The sequence below is a fragment of the Odontesthes bonariensis genome, chromosome 3 (assembly GCF_027942865.1).
Source record: "Odontesthes bonariensis isolate fOdoBon6 chromosome 3, fOdoBon6.hap1, whole genome shotgun sequence".
NCBI classification, from domain to species: Eukaryota; Metazoa; Chordata; class Actinopteri; order Atheriniformes; family Atherinopsidae; genus Odontesthes; species Odontesthes bonariensis.
This window is the reverse complement of record NC_134508.1, coordinates 1112283-1133058: the sequence shown is the minus strand read 5'-3', so window position 1 is coordinate 1133058 and position 20776 is coordinate 1112283. Positions and strand designations below refer to the sequence as shown.

The 20776-nt window shown below is 40.4% G+C and overlaps 1 protein-coding gene across 2 annotated transcripts in view; it reads right to left on the bottom strand.

Moving 5' to 3' along the window:
- pxk (PX domain containing serine/threonine kinase) overlaps positions 1-20776 on the bottom strand; it is a 44957-nt gene that overhangs the window by 13530 nt on the left and 10651 nt on the right. For both annotated transcript variants that reach the window (XM_075460048.1, XM_075460049.1), the window contains exons 4-16: positions 18346-18532; positions 17158-17235; positions 16412-16485; positions 14422-14496; positions 9598-9702; positions 7299-7400; positions 5636-5797; positions 3598-3715; positions 3411-3489; positions 1873-1921; positions 939-1016; positions 472-558; positions 267-330 (exon numbers count right to left, since the gene is read on the bottom strand). In XM_075460048.1, the coding sequence (XP_075316163.1) occupies positions 267-330; positions 472-558; positions 939-1016; positions 1873-1921; positions 3411-3489; positions 3598-3715; positions 5636-5797; positions 7299-7400; positions 9598-9702; positions 14422-14496; positions 16412-16485; positions 17158-17235; positions 18346-18532 (1258 nt within the window). The remainder of the gene's footprint in view (positions 1-266; positions 331-471; positions 559-938; positions 1017-1872; positions 1922-3410; positions 3490-3597; positions 3716-5635; positions 5798-7298; positions 7401-9597; positions 9703-14421; positions 14497-16411; positions 16486-17157; positions 17236-18345; positions 18533-20776) is intronic.

Sequence of the window (20776 nt, the reverse complement as noted above, 5' to 3'; positions counted from 1 at the left end):
TTACTAATTTCTAGGAAAATTAGTAAAATGATGACTAAACCTGCACTTAGGGACTAATTTTCACATCTAAATAAAAACTTTAAACTGTGCCTGATAAGGCCATGAGGGCAGATCATTCACAGCAGACTGGGGCAGCTTCCCCATGTTCTGCTTTCTGTTTCCTGGGAACTTTCAGTGTCTGTTTCCACCAGAGTAAGCCTTGGTTCACAGTCTGCATCTGAAGACCTCCACAGCAGTTGTCTGGGTAAATATCAGCAGTGACCTACCAGAGTTATTGTTGTTTCTCACAGAGATGTCTTCTTCATTTTCATAAGCTGACTGTCTGGACTTCTGCAAAGACAAACACTGTTTCAGGTGGGAGAGTTGAGGCTTAACACATGCAGATAAACAACACACGTCTTCGTTATGGAAGGTTTGATCACAGCTGTGGTCGTTGTTGCGTCTTCGTGTTGTTGATTGTTTGGTGCTGACCTTTCTCGCCAGAATCTTCCTCCTCTTCCTCTCCTCCTCAGAGCCGTGGTGAGACTGAGCTCGGGTCAGCCTCCGGTGCTGGTGGAGCTGCAATCAAATATCAATTCCTTAAAATCATCCTCTACATCAGGCCGCACCGTAACCCAAACTGCTTTAAAGAGAAAACAACAACAGAATGACCGTGACCTGCTTCATATCTCTCAAGAATTATTTCTGTGTGCCGACAATGTGGGGGAAATGGTAACAAAAAATGATAAATTAAAGATTTTAAATAGGAAAAATGAAAGAAAATCATAAATGCACACATATAATAAAAAGTCTGCATGTGCTAAATTAAAAAAAGAACAATTGTTACTGTAGGAAAAAGGCTGAATTCGCTCCCCTCTGTGCCCCCTCATGATGTTATCAATAATTAATTCAATATTTCAATCAATAAGATCTGCCTGAGAAGAAGAATTATGACTCACCAGTTTCTGCTCCTCATGCAGCCTCTTCTCCAGATTCTCCTTCGCCGTCTTCAGTGCCTCCTTCAGCCTGCTGGGAACCTGGAGAGGAAGAGGAGGGTTCAGATATTTGAAATATTTAATAAATGCTATTAAAATTAAATGAAATAACAATTTATGCTAAAATACTTTAATAAAATTCAAAATTAATAAATTTTTCTGCTTTAATTTACACTTTCATTCATTTACGCTTGTGTTAACGTTGCTATTTATTTACTTTGTCACTCACTCACTTTTGAATTGAATTTATTATTTTAATTGAAATATATTTAACTTCTTTCTTTGTTAACTAGTATCTCTTTTTCCATTATATCGTATCAATCCATTTATTACCTACAAATGATTTATTTTATTTTGACTTCAACAAACATTTTTTTTTTTTTCTTTCTATTATTTCCCCTTTTCCTGCATATTTCCTGCATTTTCTCCCTATTTATTTGCCCCAAACTGGTTAATTATTGTGCTGCAGACTCCAGAAAGATGGTGTCTGAAACCGGAAGTAGTAAAACGGCACTTCCGGTAACGAAGCGCTAATACGGATAGCTTGTTAATTCAACATACCGGGACAGTTTGTGTTCTCTTAGCCACTTATTGGTCTGCTTAAAGTATTGTAGTTATTTATAAAGTTTGAACAAAAATATAATTTTAATGGCGCTTTGAGGCTGTCGACTACAAGTTAAATTAGCCGCTAACGCTGTTAGCATTGCCGACTTCCGGTCCCTGTGGCCATGTTGAAACAGGACTCCCATGACAACCTGAAAGACCGTTCCACTCATTTGTATATTAAAGCATTTGTAGCATTTATCATCATATAAACTTATTTATTTAGCCAAATATATATACATATGTTTAGTGTAGTATTTAATTGAGTTTATGGTAGTCAAGTTGAGCCTGTCACCTTGATCTGGAGTTTTTCTGAATGTTTGAACTGGACATCACTGAAGAGCCTGCAAGAAACAAAATGGGACTCAGTAAAGGTTCTGATTTCTAATTCAATTTGAAATAAAAAAAGAAACTTAAAAAAAAGTCATAGTCATGCATTTCTGCAGGAACAGTCAGTTTCCAGGTGAATTTTTTATTTGCCTTTCAAGCCAAAACGAACTGTACAAACATTCTATTTCGCTACATTGTGTCGACTACAACATGAGCAGATAAGGAAATTCTCTTTAGAAAAGCAAATATAGGAGAATAAACTGAGCTTTAAAGGTGATATATGTAAAAATCCATTCTTTCTGTTCCTGGGACGATATATTAGGGTAAGTGTAAAACTCCCCAAAAACCCTGGTATTTTTTTTCCCAGTTCAACGCTGGACTGAAGAAGCTGAGCCACAAAGAGGGATCAGTTCCAACTCTCAGAGCCTGAACTTCAGAGCAGGGAAATGGAAATAGGGAAATAACTCCTCCTGGTTTAAATACCAATTTATTTTCTCCTTTAGCAGCAGCTAACGCTAACAGCTTAGCTAATGAAGGTGACATACACCAGCTTCTAAGGAGTTATTGCTGTTCCTTTAGGAGCAGCTAACGCTAACAGCTTAGCTAATGAAGGTGACATACACCAGCTTCTAAGGAGTGATTGCTGTTCCTTTAGTAGCAGCTAACGCTAACAGCTTAGCTAATGAAGGTGACGTACACCAGCTTCTAAGGAGTTATTGCTGTTCCTTTAGTAGCAGCTAACGCTAACAGCTTAGCTAATGAAGGTGACGTACACCAGCTTCTTATTTCTGTTCCTTTGTGAAAGATGAACATTATTCTTCCCACATTACTTTGTTAGCTGAAGCTTTCTAGTTGAACGGTCCCGTCCTGTAACTCAGACAACCTGCAGCTGTGTGGATAAAACAGGTTCAGACAGGGAGTGCTTAAACCAACAGGTATTTTTTTGACCATGTCTCTTAAAGCTCAATAAGACCTCATAAAATTGTGTCAAATTGTTTTAAAAAAATGACATCAAAGGGTATATTATGCCTCCTTTAAAACTGTAACTGATGGGAAAACATGTGTTTTTAAATCTAAAGCAGAAGCAGAGTTCGTGTCTTAGTGGGTTAAATAAGCCCATCTGGGTTTCCTGCCTCTCTCTGCACTTTACATTATCTTGGTTATTATTTCTTATGTCATTTTAACTGTAAAAAATAAATAAATAAATCAAATAAATAGGTTTCAACTCTTTAGTCTGAGACTTAGAACCCAGTGACGTTGACTTTAGATGTGAGAGGGTGTCAGCAGTTAAAAATCTTTTTTTAACAAAGTTCTGTAGGTTATGGAAGGCATAAATTAGCCAGCTAACCCAAAGATACCCTGGATATGTAGAACCTGCTTCTTTGAACACACCCTTGGTCATGAAACCAGCAGCAGATTAAACTGAGAATGTAGCAGCTACTGTTCAAATGAGTGTGAGTGTCATGTAATAAAAGCACCGGAGGTAAACAGAGAGGAACTCACGGTGTTTGGATGAGCGCCGACACCGTGGGCATCCCGCTCTTACAGGCCTCTGTGGACAGAATGGACTGCAGCACGGACACTGAACACAGAGACATGTATACTGCAGACACCTTTCAAACATCTGGCATGAAGAGGACGCGGGGTTTACAAATGAAGTGTATTTATGAGGGTATTTGTGTGTACAGACCCACAGCTGTGTAGGGGGCGGTGGGGTACTCATCGATGGGGACGCTGTCGGGCGGTCGGCCGTACGTCATCTCGTACAGTAAATGTCCGAAGCAGATGACGTCGATGCTTTCTGTGGTCTAACACACACACACGTATATCGCTCATGTCATAAACCATGAAACAACTAAACTGACTTCTATACCTGATGCTGCGTGTACACCAAGGGCGACCTACGCTGCCTGGTAGCGGAGGTAGCTGGAGAAGCTTCGCTTGAGAATTTGCTTTGTTCGCTTTGTGACGTCACATTTAGAATATTCAATTTTTAACTCATTGGCTGCCAGCCATTTTCAGCGCAGAGAGACCCATACTGCCAAGTGTTTTTCAGTATTTTGACTGATTTTCCAAGACCCACAGAAAAGTGTGTCTTATGACTATGTACACACCGAAATTACCAAACGAAAGAGTAGACTCTCTTCTTTGATCAGGAAAAAAAAGTTTGTTTCTACCATTTTCAGTCCTTTAGTAATAGACAGTAGAACATAGGTTGGTTTCACCAAAATCAGCTGTTTGACCCAAAAAACACGCTTTTTCTTTTTTTGTGCATAGTGGCACTGCTGCCATCTTGCGGGTAATGTTGCCAGTATATTCTCTGTTTAGTGTTTACAAGCCTAAGATTTAGTGACGAACTCCGCTAGATTGTCCCCCAGCCCGCTCCGTTAAAAAACGCAACTGACGTCTATAGACGTCTTTGGCACCGAAAGAGTTAAAGGCCCCGCGAAAAAGAACAAAGGAGGAAAGAGAGGGCAGGGACACGAATAAACGTGTTGTTATTTACAATTTGTTATACAAGATATACATAACGTTACAAATGATGTAAAACTACATTAGGGACACCTGAGAAGAGCAGGAATAGCAGAGGCAGCTGTGAAAAAGAAACTAACTTCGAAATAAAATCCGAAATAAAACTTAACTTCAGTGAGAAAGGTATGCGTGGGGTTACTACACTATTGTATTGAAGCACTCGACACGGCAATTGCAACAGTCTCAGGATTAAACGACTATTGTTTGGATAGGAACCAAAGTTTACACGTCTGTTTCCGCGAACTGTCGGACCCCTACAATCTGTGGATTGTCATTGGTTTTCGCCGAACCGCGTCATAGCTCATTACCATAATATTAGCTTGAGTTTAATCGCTGGAATCCGCTCTGGTCGCTCAGTTCGCTCACCCTCCATAGAGAAATAATGATTTCCGGCGCTCAGTTAGCGTAGGTCGCTCTTAGTGTACACAAGGCAAGAGACAGTGGATGTTTAATCCAAAAATCTAACAGTAACTCCTCTTTTTTTTAGCATTTCTCAGACTTACAGGGGAACTCCGGGGCATTTGAAACGCATTTCCATTGCTAGAGGTTGTCAAATACTGACAGTAGGACACAGACAGGTGCAAATCTGCGCTCCCTGTGCGGCGATCGCGCTGTTCGCACAGCCTGTCATGCTAGCCAAATACGTGGTGGCCAAAGGGCAAGAGCTAACCCTTCCACGTAAAACAACAACTTGCACACTGCAGAAACGTCACACCACTTTATAAACCATCCGACAATAAAGTCACAAGCCTTACCATCAAAACCATATGCATGGTTCTCACATTACTGGCATGGGGACGTTACAAAACAACTTTATAAACAGCATGTAACTCACCGGCTGGTTGTAGGCTCGCGCATGTGAAAGCCCAAAAGAGTCGATGGACGATAATCCCATATACAAAACAATTATCTTCTCTAGAAAAACTGCGTTCAAGTATTTAAAACATTACAACAATATTACTGGGCATGTATTGTTGTAATGTTTTAAATACTTGAACGCAGGGAGCGCCGATTTGCACCTGTCTGTGTCCTACCGTCAGTATTTGACAACCTCTAGCAATGGAAATGCGCTTCAAACGCCCCGGAGTTCCCCTTTAAACTTCTCCTGTGATCAGAGCGATTTACTGAGATGACAAATGTGTGTTTGTTTCTCTCAGGGTTAGCTAATCCCAGCTACTCCAAACCACTTCACACACGTTTATCTTCCTGAGCTGCGTGAAAGCCGGTCGCAGCATCGAGGGAACTCCCAGCAGGCCGTTCTCCACGTCTATCAAACGACACACCTCATCGTCCACGATGACGTTGGAGGCGTGCAGGTGACCGAAAAGTACGCCGCTGTCATGGAGGAGCTTCAGACCCTGAACACACATGCAGATTTATTACACGTTAACCTTTGGTTGTCATGGTTAAAGTTTGGTTATTATGGTCAGAGGTAGGTGGTAACGGGTTACATTTACTTGAGTAAGTTTTTGAAAACATTATATTTCTAGGAGTAGTTTTAAATCCCTATACTTTTATATTATATACCCTTTATTTTATCCATTCACCCTATATTTCTTATTGGTTCAGTCTGCTCAGTTAAATTTATTTATTTTTACCTTTATTGTTAAATGTACAAATCTGTTTTCATTTAGTTTACTGATGTTTATAATAATTACTATTATTATTATTATTATTATTTAACCTACTCTTCATACTGCAGATTTGTATATAGCTAATGTTTACTCTCTATTTTTATTCTATTCTATTTGCTTGTTTTTCCTTTAATTGTTTACATATATTTTATACTGTACGCTGCTGCAACACAATAATTTCCCAAATTGGGATGAATAAAGTACTTATCCATCTATCTTTTTACTGTTACTTGAGTAGATGTGTGCAGCAGAAGCTGTCCTCTTACTCCGCTACATTAGGCTACAATGAGCTGGTTACTTTTCTTCTTACCTCTTTGGTATTCTACGCCTCATTATTTTTATCCCCCCGCGTACGCCTCATTTTAATGTTTTATTCTGACAGAGAGAGAGACTTCCACCAAAGACTCTACCACCTGACTGTGTTCCACCAATCAGACGCAGCCGTGCGGTCTGGTCACGTGACCGTACTCGATCTCAGCGGCGGGACGGGTTAGCTTTAGCATTAGCAGTCGTAGCAAACAAACAAAGAAACAGATGAAAAATGTCAGAACCAACGGTGGGAAATGAAGACTGCAGACGAGGCCTCATACTGAAAGCATGTTTACCTTACAAAGAGTGAGAAACAGCAGCTACATTATGTGTCTTCTGTGGCAACCAAAACAAACGCACATTTCAGCAGAAACTCAACATCTAACTTGAGGAAACATGTAGCGCTAAGTTTCCTAAACTCGTTTTCCCCCCATGGATAGGTGAATGTTTGTTTTTTAGGTTACATATGGGTTACATATGTTTTAAACATTTCCTAAGTCTCTTTTATTTTTTATTGAAGTTCTTGAATTTACCTGGATTATTTTAATTTAAGCTATTTTGTAATTAATTCATTCATTTTAATTTATTTGATCAACTGGATGAACTCTAATTTGCCTAAAGATGATTATTTAGTATTTTTGTCTGTCTGATTGAATGCTTGTGTTAACAAATAAATCAGACGTTACTCAACAGTTACTCAGTACTCGAGGAGTTTTTTCACCAAGAACTTTTTTACTCTTACTCAAGTAAAAGTAAAAAGTCCAAATAATTACTTGAGTCATATTATTCTGAAGTAACAGTACTTGAGTATAATTTTAGGCTACTCTACCCACCTCTGGTTATGGTTAGCTTTAGGGTTAGAGTAAGCACTGAGCCCACAGGCAGTAAAAAAAAAAAAACAGACGAGCGCGTTTACCTCCAGGATCTGACGGCCATACAGCTTTATCTGCTCCAGCTCAAGGCCTTGACTCTTCTTCGGGTTGCAGTACTTCTTCAGGTAACCTTCTCTGGGCTTAACCTGGAGAGAGGAAGATGACTTTATATCGGCTCCACTACCAGTAAAGAATTGTTTTGGGTTAAACCAGAATCTGCCTTTAAAAAACCCCAAAAAAACTGACTTTTATTTTCTCTAAAGTTTGCCCAGAGTTCAGTTTCCTGTTTGGTCTTGGCCACCTGTTTGTGTAAGACTTCTTTCTCACTATTCATTTCACAACTAAGGTAAACAGAACCTATGAGCACGTTACTCAAGCCCTCAGTGAACGGCTGCAGGTCAAGCCGAGCGTTCCGACTCTGAAAAGCTCCCAGGAAGAAAGTGGAAACTCTCATTAACACAGATAAGAAAATATAGCCAACATGTGACTTTCTTGACCCTGAATTCAAGAAAAACAGTCTCCCAGTCTTACAGTGACGCAGTTGAACCTTGAGTTGTAAGACTCACGCAGGCCGTTTTTCTGATGTAAGATCATTGTGAAAGAAGAAGCAAACCTTTATTCTACTGTAAACGATGGAAGAGCCGCTTTTGTTATTGCTGTCAGGATGATATTTTGTCCTACAATGCTCCCTAAAAAAAAAAAAGAAAAGTAACCTTGTTGGTTTTATTGAATGAAAAAGCATCTTTAACCACTTATCAGGGAGACAAAGAAGCTATTGTAAATTTATAAATATTCCCGAATCACATTTAATTTGGAGTTAATGTTGAGGGATAAAAAGGCCTTTGTGCTGCCATCTCAAAGATCTTACTAAAACTAAATCATATGACTTTGCCGTTATGAAACACATTAATGTTCGTGTTTATAAAAACCAGCATTGAATGGGCTGAAAATGGCTGGATGCGCCATCTCAGCATGGTTACATGCACGGGAGACTATTCGAATTATCAACGAAATGTGTATGTCAATTTGATTTCTACAGTACGTTTAAAAGCAACAACATTGACCAAAGACAAAATCAATCAATCAGTAAAATCAAATGCAATAAATCAAAACAGTTGACGAAAAAGAGATTAAAACAAAGAAACACCACAACATAAAAGACCTGATGGGATTCAAATGATTTCCAAATACAATCATTTCAGTCTTTGACATGTTGTGGACGGTTAAACAGACGCTGCAGTGAGACAGAGACATCCAGTTTAATGGGGAAATACATTTGGATGTCATCAGCAAAACAACGAAAGGGAATATTATACTTCCTGAAAAACTGATCCCAAAGGCAGCATATGTAACGAAAAACAGAGTAGGGCCCAAAATGGACCCCTGAGGTACACCACAACAAATCAGGGGAAGAGGAGTACTCCCCCAGGGATACAGAAAATGTCCCGTCGTGTATGTAGTGGGGTCACATGGCACTGAAAGGATCGGATAATTGGCTAAATTACAATCAGAATGAGTTATTAAGTTCATGTAGACACCTTAATCTGACAAGAATTTGGATCGGATCGGGTTACTCGCGATGTAGTCGCCGTCAGAAAGAAACAAACAACGCGATGGAGAATGCTCCGTTGGGCATCGAGTTTGTGCAACAAGCAGCTCATCACAGAGCAAATGTAGAGGGACGTAGCTTCATCTGGCTCTGCGTTCTCCATCTTTCTCCAATGCCTGAGTTTGTTGTTGTTGTTGGTGGTGAAGAGGTCAACAGGAAGTGGCTCTGTTAGCAACAGCTGGAATGGGAACAGTGATGCTTGTTGCACAAACTCGATGCCCAACGGAGCATTCTCCATCGCGTTGTTTGTTTCTTTGACGGCAACAACAACAGGAATATCGTCTCCTTTGACTTCCGGGTCACGACCCCGGGAAAACATCTGGAGCATGCGCAGAACGCAAAAGTCTGATTCACCACGAGCTTCAGCGTCTACAAGCAGGTTTAGAGTGACTTTCAACCCAGTTATCTCGGGGTCTGAATCCCATCCGATCCAGTTCTTAGTCAGATTAAGGTGTCTACATGCACTTAATAACTCAGTCTGATTGTGATTTAGCCAATAATCCGATCCTTTCAGAGCCATGTGACCCCACTGAGTGACTGTCTTATCTACTGTGCAGTGGTGCAGTTAAACTGAGGGTGAAACGGTGCCTTAAGAAACCAGCTTTGGAGACGCTGATCCACCATCTGAAAGTTTGGTGAACAGACTCAGAAACTGTACCTTACAGATGTGACTGTACCTTACAGATGTGACTGTACCTTACAGATGTGACTGTACCTTACAGATGTGACTGTACCTTACAGATGTGGTCTCTCAGAGAGCCTTTCTCACTGAACGGCCGGATGAGCAGAGCCGAAGACTCACTGGTGCTGGAGAACAGCAACGGACACAAATACGGAGTCTGTGGAGGAGGAAAAGCAGCGAAATTACATCCAAGCCGTGCCGACCGTCATCAAACATCATTCCACTTTGTGTTTATGTGCCGATTTGTGCCATAGAGTGTAAGTGATCTATATTTATAAGCAGTTTCCACACATTTTAAAAGGAAACTATGAGGAGATTCTTCACGTGTTCGAACACCTGGAACTAATCCTGAATGGCACTTGGCTCGAACAAACGAGGCAGGACATGATTAAAAAGACACGCCGCGTTTTGTTCAAAGAATGTCGAGGAATATAAAAATATAAAAATAAATAAATAAATAACAGGAATTACTGCCCCTCGCTGCATTAATAAAATATCTGCCCATCTATTGACCTTTTTAGGGCCGGAACTATCTCTGTAAATGTGGAGAGGAAGGCTGCTCGCCTCAGTGTCAGCTGGTCTGCTCACTTTGACTAGAGGCACTAATCTGAAGCAGAGAAGCAAACACTTTGAAAGCATTTTGTTTGCATCTTTTTTTACTAGGGCTGGGCAAGTTAACTCGTTTTTATCTCGTTAACGTGTTAATCATTTAACGCCGATAAATATTTTGGGGGGGGGGCTTTTGGGCCTTTAATGGAAAGTTCAGAGAGACAGGAAGCAGGGGGCAGAGAGAGGGGGAACAACATGCAGCACAGGGCCAGCTGCAGCGAGGACTATAGCCTCTGTACATGGGGCGCCTGCTCAGCCCACTACGCCACGGACCCCCCCTGTTTTATTATTTATTTTATTATTGTAAAAGTCTGCTGCTGTGGAACAGGAAAAGAAAGTAATCGGCGGATCCACCAATCATGGAGAAGGGTACGGAACTTTTACTCGGCCATTTTCATGTTAAAGTTCTTCCAGACGGCGGAGTCGACAGAACCAAAGTCATCTGTAAACACTGCCAAGTTGAATTGTCTTCTCAGCGTAGTAGTTCCAGTCTAAAATATCACTTAAAACGACAGTCTTGGAGCCTACACAGCGCTGGAGTAGTGATCAGTGTCCTTCACAGCCTCCACGCTCTTCCGTGTTTACATCGGTTCCTGCACAGTCCAGCTGGAGCCCACGTGACCGCTGGACAGGCCTTCGACCAATTCCACTGCGCTCCGCGGACACTGCCTCCGTGACGTCACCAACTTTGCATATCGGCCTGTTGAATGCCCAGTCTATTTCAAATAAATCCTTCTCTCTGAGCGATCTTTTCTCAAGAGAGAATCTGGATTTAATGTGTCTTTCGGAGACATGGCAGAGAGAGGAAGAGTTTATTCATCTTAATGAACTTTGTCCAGCTGGCTGCTCTGCTCTCGGGAAGCCCCGCCCCCACCGTCGTGGGGGGGGTCTGGCCGTTGTTTACAGGGACAGTTGTGCTTGCAAAGTTACTCAGACCTTGGAATTCACTTCATTTGAGTCCCAGATGGTGAAAGTGGGTTCTTCAAATCCATTCCACTGTGTGTCAATCTACCGTCCTCCTGGTCCTGCTTCTGTGTTCTTGAAGGATTTTAGTGACTTTTTATCCTCCATAATAAAGTTGGAAACTGTTTTAATCCTTGGAGATTTTAACCTTCATGTTGATGACAGCTCATCTTGCTCCGCAAAGGAACTTTTAACATTGACCGAAGCTTTTAATTTTGATCAACATGTTTCTGAGCCCACACACCAAAAAGGCCACATTTTAGACTTAGTTTTTACCCTTGGCCTGGACATTTCAAATGTGTCTGTACAGGACGTCCATCTGAGTGATCATTGTCTTGTTTTGTTTGATCTGCACTTCAGCCCTGAGCCTAAGCCCTTAGAAGTTTTGTCTCAGAGGCGTGTTATCTCTGCTAATACTGCAGACAGTTTTTCTGCTATGTTTGACCCTCTTTTGTTCATGGATTGCCTCGCTGTGGACAATTTTATTCACTGTTTTACCAATCATTGTTTTAAAATTCTGGATCAGGTGGCACCTGTCAAATCAAACTTGTCAATGCAGAAAAAAGTGTGCCCTTGGACAAATGAAGATACCCTGAGTTTGAAGAGACTATGTCGGAAGACTGAACGTCTGTGGAAATCCACAAATCTTGAGGTACACAGACTTTATCTCAGAGATCTGGTGTCCTCATACAATGAGATGGTGGAAAATGCCAGATCTGACTATATTCGTCAACTGGTAACAGTAAATAAGAAAAACCCCAAAGTATTGTTTGACATAAATTCTCTTGTATGTCCTGCTGCACCAGTTACCCCTGTTTTTTGTGAAGCTGACAGCAATGCATTGTTGAGATTTTTTGTTGACAAAATTAAGATGATCAAGGAGAAAATCCCTCCCCCTTTGTGTGGAGCCCCTGCTGTCATTGAGCCGGTCTCCAGCTTGTGGTCCTCATTTAAGTTAGTGACTCTTGCTGATATCTCGGCACTGGTGACCAAGATGAAACCCTCCTCTTGCTCATCGGACGTCCTTCCTTGTAGGCTCTTTGTGAAAGTGTTTGATGTAATTGGCCCCTGGGTTATCAAAATGGTTAACCTCTCTCTTTCAACAGGTGTGTTTCCCACTACCTTTAAGCATGCCATAGTGGAGCCCTTACTTAAAAAGACAGGCTTAGACCCGACTGTACTCAGTAATTTCAGACCTATTTCAAAGCTACCACTCTTGTCCAAGATCCTAGAGAAGGTGGTCTCTGAACAACTGTCATTATTCCTGGATCAAAGTAACATCCATGAGACGTTTCAGTCTGGTTTCCGCAAACATCACTCTACGGAGACGGCCTTGCTGAAAGTGTCCGGTGACATTCTGATGTCTGCTGATTCGAGAAAATGCACTGTTCTAGTTCTTTTAGATCTGTCCTCAGCCTTTGACACCATCGACCACCAAATCCTGCTGAGTAGACTGAGGGATGAAGTAGGTCTGTCAGGTTCAGTTCTACATTGGTTCTCGTCATACCTTTCTGGGCGTAGTTTTAGTGTCACAGCTAACCAAATAAGGTCTGAGTCAGCAGATCTGTTGTGTGGAGTCCCTCAAGGTTCTGTCTTGGGTCCTGTATTATTTTTGTTGTATTTTATCCCTTTGGGAAAAATCATCCAGAGTTTTTCTGATGTTTCGTACCACATGTTTGCTGATGATATCCAGCTTTACTGCTCTTTCAAGCCAACTGAGCCCCAGAGGCTAAACTCCTTAGTTCATTGTTTGGTGGAGATAAAACAATGGCTAAATGACAACACCTTGCAGCTAAATGTGGACAAAACAGAAACACTGGTTATTGCCCCTGATGACTCCATTCCAGGGATTAACCAGTACTTGGGTGACTTGGGCCAGTCTGTTAAAGCGAGCCTCAGAAACCTGGGTGTTGTGTTTGACAAGGACATGTCATTAGTCCAACACTGCAAACAGCTGACCAAAAGCTGCTTTTTTCAACTGAGGAATGTCTCCAAACTCAGGAAAATGGTGTCACGGGATGATTTGGAGCTGATTACACATGCATTTGTGTCTTCGCGTTTGGACTATTGTAATAGTCGGTTTTCTTGTTTGAACAAGAAGGAGCTGTCTCGCCTGCAGTTGGTGCAAAACTCTGCTGCGAGAATTCTGACCCGCTCAAATAGGAGGACTCACTTAACCCGTATTCTTAAAGCTCTTCATTGGCTACCAGTTTCCTCTAGGATCAATTTTTAAATTTTGGTTTTAACTTTCCGAGCGTTGCATGGTCAGGCTCCACCCTACATCAGAGATCTGATCCAGTCTTACACCCCAGCTAGGGTTCTGAGGTCTGTGGATCAGAATCTTCTGATGGTGCCACGCACGCGTTTCCGGACCAGAGGAGACCGATCCTTCCAGGCTGTTGCTCCCAGGCTTTGGAACGATCTTCCGCTCTCTTTGCGCTCCATGGAGTCTGTTGACGCCTTCAAAAGGCAACTTAAGACCTTTTTATTTGTTCAGGTTTTTTCTTAATTTCTTAATTGTCTTGGGCTGCTATGATTGTGACTGAGTTGCTTTGGCCTTTTTAAACTTATACTTTTATGTACTTCTTAACTGTGCGTTTCTATTGTACCTGTAAAGCGCTTTGTGACCCTGGTCTGCGAAAGGCGCTGTACAAATAAATTACTTACTTACTTACTTAAAGGCAAAACACACAACTGATAGCAGCAAGTCATTCAAGGAAACAGACAGTGGAGCGAGGCTTCTACATAAAAACTACAGAAAGATGCTGATGTTAAAAGTGTGTTTGCACAACAAATGTTATGGCACTTTCATTCATATGGCAGCACATTTAAAGTAAAGCTAAATGCTAAAAGCTATACACTACTTTTGGATTCATTTTTGGATTCTGCGTACAAATGCGATTAATCGTGATTAATCAGGGAAATCATGTGATTAATTAGATTAAACATTTTAATCGCTGCCCAGCCCTATTTTTTTTACAGATTTTTGATCTGATGGTGTCTCGGTACGCTGCGCTGGTTTCTCCTCATTTACAGAAAACTTCATTGATTATTTTTGCCCAAATGTCTCTCGTGTGTTCTTGAGAATTTCCACAAATCACAGACCGGCAGAATAAAGTTCTGTTTGTGTGAATTCTCCTGCAGAGTTAGCTGGCAGTCCCTTCTGATAACGTCCAAAAGCATCAACACAGCTCAGGATGTGACCAAATGACACGTATTCAAACTGAACATCTCCTCTGAGGTATCACAGTCCCCAGCAGATCACTTAAAGCGTGCAGGTTTTGTGTGTTTGACGCGTACGTACGGAGAGGTTGGTCAGCAGCTTCATGGCTGACTGCAGGTCTTTGTCTGACAGGAACTTATGAGGACCCAGATCCACCTTCACACACAGAAACACACAGTCAGATGTTTCTGTCACAACTTGTGATGCAGAAGCTGCTTTTACATTTTCATGATTTAAAGAGAACGTTAGCTTCTCGTTCTGATGGGTTTCAGATTGTACGCCACACAGAATGATAATGTGATTAAAGATATGGGCTGTGTTGGAAACCGGATACTTCTCATACTAACTTTCTGAGTTAGTATGCGAGTTTGAGTAAGCAGAAGTTCCCGGGTGCATACTAGATTCTCCTAAATGTTGGGTATGCATCATGAGGTTACTACTCATACTCAAACTACCCAAGATGCAACGTAACGTCGCCGATCTTCATTTCCTGTCAAAACGGCAGTTTCAAGCTAGCTACAACGAGGGTAGGTTCACTTCCTGTTTTCAAAACAAAAGCGCCAATTGTATGGTAATGGCTTTCCCTATGATAAAAGGCAACGGGTATTTTATTTTGTGAAAATAACAGGAAGTGCGTTGCTCACTGCGGCTAGCTTTAGTAGCGCCGAATTCGTGGGAACAAAATGGTAAACAGCCGGTATTTTGTCAGGTTTTCAACACGTTGGGGATCTAAACGACTACTTTCTCACCTGAAAATGTTTCAAATGTTGCTAAAGTTTACAGAGTTTAGAGCTTAAGGGAAATCAGCTTCAGGCCGGCTGATTTCGGCTCGGGCAGGAGCGAAATGCATTGTGGGTAAACGCTCTGCACACTGTCTGATCGATGAGTATGCAGTATGCAGTATGCAGTATGTAGTATGTAGTTTGTAGTATGCGGTATGTAGTATGTAGTATGTAGTATGCAGTATGCAGTATGTAGTATGTAGTATGCAGTATGCAGTATGTAGTATGCAGTATGTAGTATGTAGTATGCAGTATGTAGTATGCAGTATGTAGTATGCAGTATGCAGTATGCAGCATGTAGTATGCAGTATGTAGTATGCAGTATGTAGCATGCAGTATGCAGTATGTAGTATGCAGTATGCAGTATGCAGTATGTAGTATGCAGTATGCAGTATGCGGTATGCAGTATGCAGTATGTAGTATGCAGTATGTAGTATGCGGTATGCAGTATGTAGTATGCAGTATGTAGTATGCAGTATGCGGTATGTAGTATGCAGTATGTAGTATGTAGTATGCGGTATGCAGTATGTAGTATGCAGTATGTAGTATGCAGTATGCAGTATGCGGTATGTAGTATGCAGTATGTAGTATGCGGTATGCAGTATGTAGTATGCAGTATGTAGTATGCAGTATGCAGTATGCAGTATGTAGTATGCAGTATGCAGTATGCAGTATGAAGTATGTGGTATGCAGTATGGAGTATGGAGTATGCGGTATGCAGTATGTAGTATGCAGTATGCAGTATGCAGTATGTAGTATGCAGTATGGAGTATGCAGTATGCAGTATGTAGTATGTAGTATGCAGTATGCAGTATGCAGTATGCAGTATGCAGTATGTAGTATGTAGTATGCAGTATGCAGTATGTAGTATGCAGTATGCAGTATGTAGTATGCAGTATGGAGTATGGAGTATGCGGTATGCAGTATGCAGTATGTAGTATGCAGTATGCAGTATGTAGTATGCAGTATGGAGTATGGAGTATGCGGTATGCAGTATGTTGTATGGAGTATGTGGTTTCGAACACAGCCATGCACTTAGACTTATCCTTCAGTAATATCAACCTTTTAATTCCTGAATAATAGATTAAAGGGCCACTTCAAATTTACAATGAATGCCATCTATCAGGGGAGAGAACAAACAACACTTTCTTCTTCTTTTTAAGGCTCTGAAAGAGTTCCTTTAAGTCCGTTTTCAGTTCAGTAATCCCACTCGAAACAATCCCATAAACGCACATTTTTTCCACTTATTGACTGAAGTGTCACGTGTACTCTCTCTGCGCTTTACTCACCCAGCTCAGCAGATACCGCTCTTTGGGCTGCTCTTTGTTTTTGATAAGAAAGTATTTCTTCCTGATCCTCCAGCCTGAAAAACAGGCAGAATATTTATAAACTCTAACGGCATTAAAAGACGATCATTAAAGACTTACTATGTGGCTTCTCTTACAGACAAGATGCTGATTTCATCAGCAACTCCACAAACATTTGCTGAATTATGGAAAAGTACAGGCAGTGATTTGGATGCTTCGGCTGTAAATGATCGGGTTGTTTGTTTTAGATTACGTTGCTGAGTTATTTCAGCTCAGTTCTGCAGAATGTTGGGATGTTAGTTCAGACTTTAGAGCTGCTGTTACCTCAGCCAAACATAAATGCTGTGCAGTAACTCGACTGGGAATCTGTTCTAAAGATCACAAAGTTCTTTAATTACTACCAAAGGAACAAATGTGGGAAAAACGAAGAAACTGAAAATCAAATCAACGATGATAAAAAGAAGCTTAAAGCAGATTTAACTGCAGAACACAGAAAAACATCGTGTTCACATGCATCTGATTTATAATGTTTCTGGACGTAATCAATCAACAGAAAACAGGTCCTGCGGGTTATTTTGGTATAAAACCTCGACCTCCAGTTTCAGCCAATCAGCAGATGGTTTTCAGCTTTTTAGACGCCTGTTCTTATTGAAATAAAACCCCCGTCTGTGCGCTCTGAGAGCCACGCCACACACGGGTCCACTGAGCGAGCATAAACCGGCTCTTACCCATGTCTTTCAGGGGTTCCATGACCTCCCACTTGGGGTCCGACCTGAAGAACATGGAGACCTGCTGCAGGGCGATCTCTGACAGACACAGAAAGACGGAAACCTTTAAGAAACCTTAAAGCAAAGTTAAACATCTCAGGTAGAACGAGCACATCTAAAAGCTGCAGGACCGGATGTGCGTATCCCTGTTCAGAGCATCACATCAGACAGTCTACAGCCTTTATTTTAGGTTTTATTTGACATCTGATTTTATAATTTGACTGTTTACTTTATCTGTTATAAGACAGGGTTGTTTTTTTGTTTTTTAAATCCCAGAACGGTTTAGGCCCAGAATGCATCTGTGATGTGTTCAGAGAATATAAAGCCAGCAGAGCTCTTAGATCCAAGGACTCAGGTCAGCTGGTCCAGTCCAGAGTCCAGACTAAACATGGAGAAGCAGCATTTAGCTGTTATGCTGCAAACAAGTGGAACAAACTGCCAGTGGAGATTAAACTTTCACCAAATGGAGACATTTTTAAATCCAGGTTAAAAACATTTCTGTTCTCATGTGTCTATGCATGAAATCTGCACGCTATCTTTGAACTTAAATTCATTTAAATGATTTTATTTGTTTCTCTTTATATTCTTTTATGTATTTTAATGCTTCTTGCACTCCCTGCTGCAATGCTTTTATTTCATGTAAAGCACTTTGAACTGTTTGTACATGAAATGTGCTATAAATACATTTGATTTGATTTGATAAATTCAGGTGTTGATGTTATTTTGGGATCAAAGATGAAAATGAGACTTTTGGCCGACTTGGATAAATTACATTTAACTTGTTTACATGTTGAAAATGTAGTTTTTTTTTCCTTTTTGAATAAATAAATTCCAGATAAACTAGTATAAAACAAAAACGCTGTGCTTTATTCCCTTTTTTTTATCATTTGGTTTATCAGAATAACGAAAAAGACAACAAAGCACAGTTTGTGAGATAAATTCAATTAAATTCAATTCAATTAATTTTTATTTATATAGCGCCAAATACAACAAATGTCATCTCAAGGCACTTAGATAATAAAGTCCAATTCAAGCCAATTGGAATTCAATTCATTGTAATCATAATTATTCATAAAATCCAATTTGTTCATATAGCGTCTTCGAATCAAGGAAAGAAAGAGCAAAGTTCAAAGAAATGTGCGAGCACACCTGAGTAGTTGGCAGAGTAGTTGTTGGGGTCGAGGAACTTCTTGACAGTCAAGGAAGTGGAAAGCAAGGGATGCTGGGTAATGGAGTCCAGATAGGTCTGCAGGCCTCTCTGCCTCTCAGCTATGAACTCTCGGTCCATGTTTCCGAGGAGCTTCTTGGGAGGAAGAAGGAGGCTGACGCCGGACACCTGAAGAGAGGGAAGAGTTTCATTTACCCAACGACACGTGCACAAAGGTCCAGAGAGCGGCTTTCCCACCGTTCTGCTGACTGCAGAGCACGGACTGATGATGGGTCGGGGTCATAGTGGGACCTCCAGAAAAGGAAATGAGCCGACAAAAAGCTCAGCAGAAAAACCGCCAACTTCCTGTTTTCATGACCAGAAGACGAGTCATCAAAGTTAAAACCCGACACATTCCAAGATCTGCAGTTTGGTCCAAAAACAGCTCCGGCACCATGAGAGCGTTTAATTCAATTCATTTTATTTATAAAGCGCCAAATACAACAAACGTCATCTCAAGTAGGGCTGGGACGATATGCTTTGGTCACGATTCAATTGTATCACGATTCTTGATAATTGCGATTCTACAAGTATTGTGATTCGATATAATCAGTAATTTCAATTTTCTTCCTCCTTAAAAAACAAACAAGTTGAATCAAACGCTTCTAGAATGAATGTCGTTCCCATAAACGATGCACATCAGTCTGTGTCAGTCAGTCCAGCAGCTGACATTTATTTCAACTGAGACAAAAAGAGGTTTTTTTAAAGTTTACAGTTACAAAATGAATGGAAATGTCCACACAGCACAAATGTGGGCTAGTTTTAACATGACTTAATGTAATGAATTGATGAAGTTTTTCTGGACAAGGATATGACGTAATATAATCGATTCAGGGGAGAAAAATCGATTTTTAAAATCATCCCATAAAAAATAAATAAATAAATAAATAAATAAATAAATAAATAAATCACGATATGTACATGAATCAATTTTTTCGCCCACCCCTAATCTCAAGGCACTTAGATAATAAAGTCCAATTCAAGTCAATTGGAATTCAATTCATTGTAATCATAATAATTTATAAAATAATCTAATTCATTCACATAGAGCCATTTTAAAAACAGTTTCCCAGCTAAGGAAACCAGCAGATTGCACTGAAACTTTTTAATTTATTTTTTAATAAAAGCAGAATCTTATTTTCCCCTCCTGCTCATTAAAGACCCAACGTCGTAATGACCCGTCGCTGAACTTATCCAACCAGGAAGGAGATTAGCAGAGACAGAGCTGCTGTGTGGAAATAAGGACCGGAGGCTGCTGTTTTACACCCAGTTCACCTTGTAGCACCCAAGCATGTGAATAATCATTGAAAAAAATCATTTTGGCTCTTCTTGCATCTTTTTGGGTGGGAATAAACCAATATTTTTGGAATTGGGCTATTTTTGATCATTTTAGGCCATGTTGCATATTTGCAGCTGTGGGCTTTCCTGATTCATTTAGTTCACAAAACCAAGTCATTCTCTGCAGATCGTTTGGCTAAAAAGGTTTTAGTGAAAGTTCAGCAGTAACTGCTGCTACCACAATAAAATGTATATAATAAACCTTTATTGAACATTCTTAATACAAAGTGTGGAACGCAACCATCATAAACTTTCCATTCAACAACAAATCAAACAGATTTCACAGATCTTTGTTGTGAAAAAGTGAAGCACATATAAAATGCAAAAAATGTCATGTAAATAAATAAATGTAATAATGTAATGTAAATAAATATGTACACATGAAATTAAAAAATGTAATGTAAATAAAAAATGTGCTGTGAAAGGTGGACAAAGCAGAGCACACCAAACGAGAGCAGAACCAACTGGAACAGAGCACCGCAGAGCAGAGTGTAACTCACTGAGTGCTGTGACAACTGTCGGCACATAAAATGTAATGTAAAAAAACATTACACATGAATGTAAATAATGTATTAAAAAAATCAAATAATATAATGTAAATAAAAATATAATGTAAATAAATAAGAAGCTTGTTGCATATCTGCAACTGTGGGTGCTACGAGGTTAAACAACCTTATTTCACGATAAATGATAACGAAAACTGTCTGCTGTTTGTTTTAACACACTGACTCCCAAGTCACGTAAAACTACGTTTTTACTGCCCATGCGTTGGCTCCCACATGGTAAAAATACGTTTTTACGTTTTTTATGGATTCTGAATCTATACATTCTAATGCACATTCTGTGTGATTTTTGTAATTATGTGATGAACAGAACTGACACAGATGGCAGTCAAAAACTGGTGTCATCATCTGGACATTTTGATCATTACGCCAATGGCTTTGCATCAACTCAAGAACAGTTTTGATAACGCTGCATTGATTGTTGTGCATTTCCGCATTTTGTCCAATCATACGTGTCGGTTTCCAGAGGGTG